The 6,603-nt window shown below is 41.1% G+C and overlaps 1 protein-coding gene across 1 annotated transcript; it reads left to right on the top strand.

The window, feature by feature from the left end:
• Nucleotides 1-253: 253 nt before the first annotated feature.
• Nucleotides 254-4,468, top strand: COX7A2 (cytochrome c oxidase subunit 7A2). Its single transcript, XM_067532639.1, has 4 exons — nucleotides 254-409; nucleotides 2,285-2,374; nucleotides 3,721-3,805; nucleotides 4,248-4,468. The coding sequence occupies exons 1-4, from the start codon at nucleotides 386-388 to the stop codon at nucleotides 4,304-4,306; spliced, it is 258 nt and encodes an 85-aa protein (XP_067388740.1). The 5' UTR covers nucleotides 254-385; the 3' UTR covers nucleotides 4,307-4,468.
• The last annotated feature ends 2,135 nt before the right edge of the window (nucleotides 4,469-6,603 follow it).

Raw genomic sequence — 6,603 nt, 5'->3', positions numbered from 1 at the left:
CAGGCAGTTGAATTGAGTCAGCCCCTCCTACTAGCGCAGCCGCAGTCAGCTGGGTGCGCGGCCCCCCTCCCCCCTTTGAAGGGTTACTAATGCGCAGGTGCCGGAGGCCTAGCAAGGGGGGGAGGGGAAGGGCTGTTACCACGTGATCAGCGCCGCTCTCTGAGTGCAGCACAGCCGCCGTAGCCGTTCTAACCACTTCCGGCTTCGCTCTCTGGGCGGGGCGTTCGCGTAGGGGTGGGCTCCGGCCGGCAGCCGGCGTCGCGCGTCCCAATCGAGTGATTTCCGCTTCCGGTGTCCTTGCCTTGTTTTAGTCTCGAGCTCGTCTCTCCACTTCCTGCAGGCCTCGGAGCGCGGGGCGGCGGTGAGGGGACGGTCCAGCGCCAAGATGCTGCGGATGCGGAACCTGCTGGTGAGCGGGGCCGGCCCGGGCCATGAAGCGTGTCCAGCCCGGGCGGGCAGCGCGGCTCCGCCTTTCTCCCTCCCGTAGCGCGGTGTCCCCTGCCCTTTAGCTGGCCGGGGCTGGCCGGCCGGGCGCTCCCCTCGGGGCGGCTCCCGGAGTCTCTCCCGCCGCCCCCAGGCAGCCGTTGGGCCTCTCCGCGCTCTGGGCTGCTCCTCTCGCGGGGGGGCTGGGCTGCAGGCGGCGAGCGAAGCCCGGGGCGCCCGCAGGGCTGTGGGGGAGCCCTGCCCCGTCTCTTCCTGTGCAAGGCCCGGGGTGGGAGCCGGGGGGAGGGGGTCCCGTCTCTGCTGTGCGCCCAGGGCCCGTAGAGGCGGTTGCTGCTTTCCTTGGGGCGCTCAGCTGGCCGCGCTGAGGAGGTCCTTGGTAAGGAAGAGCCAAGGTCACGCTGGTTCTTCCCTCAGTCCGACATGGTTGTCAGGGTAGAGCTGTCCGCGTAAAGCTGCAGGAGGCGCTGAAGTGGCGGCTTTCCCTCTGACGCCGATGTAGGCAGCCTAGTGCCGTGTGTGTGTGTGTGTGTGTGGTGGTCTGCAGGTGCATGTTGAGCTGAAATGAACCTTTGAGAAACAAACCCCGGGTGCAGCACTTAAAGTTGGCTCTACCCCCTAGTATCACGGGCAAATCTACTTAAAGTGAATTTGTGATTCCAGTAGATAGTTTTCAAATGACAAATGGTTCATCTTTTGTGATGCTTAGGCATGAGGTTTTTTAAGTGTTAATTACTCTTCAGTCTTAAAAGTGGAAAAGCATCTATTTTCCCTTCTTTGCTTATTAATGTTTAGGGTTTTCTGACCGGGCTCCATTGCTATGGGATAGTTTTCCCAGGTAAATTAAATATCCACATCAAGGTCTCTAATGGAAAAGCGCTGTCAAAAGGGAGGGAGGGTCTTGCATCATGCTCTGAAGATGGAAAGTCACTAGACATGCCTCCTTTAGAAGTTCATTCCACAGCCAAATCCTCTTATCTTAATCTGTCACATATTTAATTCTGAGCTTTGTAAACTGCATTTTCCTGGAGGAAACTAGCCATCTAACAGGTTATTGGTGGAGAGATGTACTTGCTGGGTAAGAGCCCAGGTCTTAAACTGCCAACTAAGGCAGATGCTGCAGCCCAATCCAGCTGAAGTAGTCTAGCCATGGTGTTTAGTGCAGTGTAGAATACTCTTGTTGTCTTGTCTTCTCTTCTCTTCTAGAGATCCCATGTGTACAGTAAAGATGAAGGAATACAAGATAGATCTAGACTTCAGGCGTATTTTTTGGGGAAAAGGTGCAATTAGTATTACCACTCTTTGAGTCCTCTGGGAGAGAAATAATTTAAGCCATTGTAATGCTGGGCTATCATTCCACTCATGTCATGTAAGGGGGTCAGCAGTGTTTTGTGATCAACTGTCAAAGCTGGAGTGGTTGAATACTTAACTAAAAAATGTCTGAATAAATTTTGATCAGATGTTGGGCTGAGATCATTTGAAAGGTGACTTTAATAGAAAGCTGTGAGCAAGATAAAATTATTGCAGTTACAGTGTAGCCTTTTCGGTCAGAGCTGTGACAATTAAATGAGATTCTAGGCTTGTATAGTTGTCTTATGACTTGGCACAGCAAAACTGATTAAGATTGCTGTTTTTCTTTAGTGCTGCAGTATAAACCTGATCTTTGGCGAAGAGAGAGAACAGAGGGCATGGAACTATAGCTTTCTGCTTTTACCAGTTAAACAGTAATAGTTTGTTGGAGTGGTAATAAAAAGCAAACAAACAAAACACCCCCCTGACTTTCTTCCATAAAACTTGAATCCTCCAGTTGATTAGTGTTAAGTGTTATATGTTCTAATTGTAGGCTCTTCGGCAAATTTTACAGAGGACCATAAGCACTACCTCACGCAGGCAAATTCAGAACAGAGTTCCAGAGAAGCAGAAGATTTTTCAGGTATTGAGTATACATGAACAATGTGTAATTTTATTGCAAATAGAAAAGACTTTGAAAGAATGTATTGGTATTTTGTGCAGTTCTTCGATTGTAGCATTTAATTAGTTTAGAGGAATACGTAAAGAAAAGGTCTGCTTTCACATTTTAACACTTGAGAATAACTTGTAAAACTAATGTTTCAAATTAACAGAGCAGTCTTCATATTATTAAAGTGATCTATACATGGAAAAAGGTGCATCTTTTGACTTGTCAACAGTTGTGCAGTCTGACTGCTTGGGTGATAGTGTTACATGATTTAATATTTTTCACTTTCTTGAAATATCCTGCTGATGGGATAAATGAAATATTCCCAAATAGGAGAAGTTTATTCACAAGAACAAATGGAAAGTAGAAAGTGTGTTGGAGGAAACAAATACTTATGTAATGCACATGTAAATTTGCTGTGTGATCCTTTTTCCACTTACTGAGGTATTTCTGTAGTTAAAGGATTGTGGGTTTTTTATTGGTTAGCCTGCAGCCATACCAGTTGTACTTTTATACTTATCAAATCTCCTAAAATAGGCCAGATTGAACCTGCTCAGAACTTGGATAGACAATTTCCAGGAAAACTTTTATAGAAAGTGGTATTAGAAACTCAGCAGGAGGTATTGCTTCCACCTGAATTAATATTCCAGGATAGTGGGAGGTAGGACTTCATGTTAGACTGCTATCTTTTGGATGATTGGGGCATTGATTGCTTGTGGCGCTGTTGCAAGATTAGGAGTATTCTAGTCCAAATTTCAGTTTGAGTGACTGCTCTTCCTACCTAAATTCCCATGTCATTTCAGTTGGCTAAACTGTACAGTTCTCATTCTGAAGAAAACTCTTCTAGGGAGCTCTGGCACTAAACATTCTGCCACATTCCACCGCACAAGTGGCACCTTTTGCAATGGATGAAATTCTGTTAAAATTTGCAAAGCACCTTGGGAGCGGATTATTCTGTGGATGAAAGATGTTATGTTAACATAATGCATTGATATAATGGGATGAAAGAGGATGAGATTTGCAACTTCCAAATACCCTCAACATCAGAATGTAGTATCTAACTTTTGGTGCAAGCAAGAACTTGAAGCACAAGTCTGAATCCTAAATTACTGACTTAAAAATATGTTGGAAAATATTGGCAAGAAAGGATTTTTCAAGAATAATGAAAACTAAGAGTATTTGGAAAGAATGATATGGCTATCCAACTCAAAAATAAATTATTTTTAGCTCACATATTTGGTAAACTTAGAATATCTACAGTAAGTATCTTAAGAACAGCATGCACACAAGATTACTCATGTTCCTGGATTTGTTTCCATTAGGAGGATGATGGAGTGCCAGTGCATCTTAAAGGTGGAGTAACAGATGCTTTGCTGTATAAAATCACCATGATTCTAACAGTTGTTGGTAAGGATGGATAGAAAACTTTCTTATTAAATAGTTATAGTTCTTGTGTAATTTTAAAAGAAAACTTTTTTAAAATGTGAATGGCAAGTCTCTTGTACAACTTCGTTGTGTGTGCAAAATATGCTAAATGCACTCAATAGCAAGGCTAAGCAAAACATTAGTACATCATAAATTCAAAATTTCAAGCTGTTTCAATTTCAGCATATCTGCAGAAAGCCTGTTTTAAACTCTCTTTTGGGAATACCACATATAGATAGAACTTGAAGTCAGTCTGTCTTTCTATATAGCAAGTGAGAAGTCTAGGTCAGGTCTGTCTCAATTGGATATATATATATATACTCAAAGAATCTGATTTTGCAAAATACAAACTTTGCTGCAGGGTTGTCTTTATTTGTACCTTTTTGTAAACTTGTTCTTAATCTTTCGTCTCTTTTCTTTTCAGGAACAGGCTATGCTTTTTATGAGCTGGGTGTAGCTGCAATGCCCAAGAAAGCGAAATGATTCCAGTTCACAAGATGCCTCCTTAATTAGTATCTCTTTGCCCAATTTCATGTAATTCTTCAAGGATCTTGCTTGTCCTTGTCATAAATGGTTGATTTCATGTTTGGGATCAATATTTATTGTAATTTGCGAACTGCAACCAATAAAGCAGTTTTTACATGGCTTTGTGGTAATCTGGGAATCTATCAAACATGTTTTACATTCTTAGAGTTCAGATTCCTAACAGTGAATGTATATTTATTAAGTGTGACTAATTGTGTTCATTATGATATATGCTCTGCTTAAGCAGAACTCATCTTGCTTATAAATTGCAAGAAAGGAAGAGTTCAGTAAAAAGTATAAAACAAATGTTTTTGAATACTGGAGAAAATGTGAAGTGTCTTTTATTTCTAGTTTAATTGAAGCTAGTTAGACCTTCAGGTAATTCATAGACTTAAATTAGTTAGGAAAATAAAATCCTCTACTATCTTTGTCTGGCCAGAAATGAAGAAAACTTTCAAATTGGAAGTCTTAAGCCATATGTTAACCTTTTTATTTTAAAATAACATATTTAAAGTACCTAGAAACTGAGATATTGCAGGAGGTAGAATTTTCTTTGTGTTTAAAAAAAAAAAAACAGTAAAAGTATCTCACTTAGTATGGTGAAGCAGTGTTAAGATAGCATCATTGAGCCTGCAAGGGAACACAGTATACTTATTTAAGTTTTCTTATTTGGGGATGGGGGAGAGAGGGCTTTTGGGTTAAATTCACATCTCTGCTTGGTCCAAAAAACCACTTACCAAAAGCCTGTATTTGTCTATTACATGAAAATCCTGTATTTCATTTCTGTTTGTTTGCCCTTCTCATGTGTATACTTGATTTGTTTCTCTTACTGCTGCTGAAATGAGTAGAAATTGATTCATTTTATAACCTCTATAATCACAGCCTAAACAAGGTTTTTGAAATAGTTACCTGAGGACAAGTCTGCTAAAATGATCAGGGTAAATCTAAACCATCAAGTGGAAACTTGGCAAGGTGACAACAAGAACCATCTTCACAACTAGTAGCAATATTGGGTTTTGACATAGGGTAAAGCAATAAATGAACCTGAAAGGGGTAAGTCCAGTATAGTAATATGTGTGCTAGAGTCTGATCTCAATTTCCCAGGTGTAAATCCAGAACAACTCCACTGATTGATGGAGTTACAGTGATTTTACAATAGTAGACACTTAGGACTTTGGTTACTAATGAAGTACAGGTCAAAACTGTTCCCTGTTGTAGTAGCACATGGACCAGCCAGCTAGCATTACAGAGAATAAAGTGTGTTGGCTTATGTGCAGTGTAAATAAGTGAGGGGTGGGGCGGGCAGTACTAAGAACAGTGTGAAGGTAATTTAAAAAAAAAAAAAAAAAAAAAAAAGCTATTACCTTCATTTAACAATAGAAAAGTATATTTGAAAAAATAAGGACTAGGTAGAAGTTTTTCCCAAATAAAAAGTTACTTTTCTGGGCTATTTTATTTTGAAGAGTTCCTCCTACAAAAGGTTATTCTAGTTCTTTTCATCAGCTCCAGTACCTATCAAACTGGTCCATTTATGTACACTAGAGGTCATTTTCTAATTGTAGAATTATTAAAGTCACACAATTAACAAATTCAAGTGACCAACAGGCACAGGTTGAGCTTTTTTAAAACACATTTCTTCCTTCCTGTGCTTAGCAAACCTAAAGTGATCCTGAGTTCTAGCTTCATGTTTGTTTTCAGAGCATTTCTTCCCCTCATACATCTCACTGCTACTGCAGTTGCAAACTTGCAATAAGTGGCGTTCTAGAGTGCTGCTTATTATTTATAAGGCCACAGGCATACATGCTACTTGAAATAACTGAAATATGACAAGTCTGTGTGACCAGGAGCATTACATAGAAAAGTGAGAGAGGAATAGAACAGCTTTTCACATTAAGACATCCATGGAATTATTACACGCACATAGCCTGTTACCATAAGCAGAAACTAGCGAGGAAAGGGCAACCACAATAAATGGATGTTGAGGGATTTAGAGGAGGTGAGGTGATTGCATTGCAGGAGGGAGGTCCTTGCATTTGAAGAGGATGCACATAAATAAAGAGAGAAGGCTGAAGGATAGAGCAATGGATTTGACAGGAGGAAGAGAGATGGAGAGCTTTATTTGCATGGTCTCAGTGTAGCTGCAAGGTGATGAGCACAGCTAGCTGAGCCAAATTTGCTTAATGTAGCTCAGTGTTCAACATTTATTGTTTATATATTTTTTTAAAATCCCATGAGAGAGTTAGGAGGTAGTAGAT

The sequence above is a fragment of the Emydura macquarii genome, unplaced genomic scaffold, assembly GCF_026122565.2.
Source record: "Emydura macquarii macquarii isolate MOO-44397 ecotype Brisbane River unplaced genomic scaffold, CSIRO-AGI_Emac_v2 contig_3295, whole genome shotgun sequence".
Taxonomy (NCBI): Eukaryota; Metazoa; Chordata; order Testudines; family Chelidae; genus Emydura; species Emydura macquarii.
This window is presented reverse-complemented; position numbering and strand designations above follow the sequence as displayed.

Excerpts from the sequence above, each read along its gene's own strand:
- COX7A2 (XM_067532639.1), top strand. The coding sequence starts at position 386 with ATGCTGCGGATGCGGAACCTGCTG. Across the intron at positions 2,375-3,720 it reads AGAAGCAGAAGATTTTTCAG|GAGGATGATGGAGTGCCAGT; the intron begins GTATTGAGTATA and ends TGTTTCCATTAG. Across the intron at positions 3,806-4,247 it reads CATGATTCTAACAGTTGTTG|GAACAGGCTATGCTTTTTAT; the intron begins GTAAGGATGGAT and ends TTTTCTTTTCAG.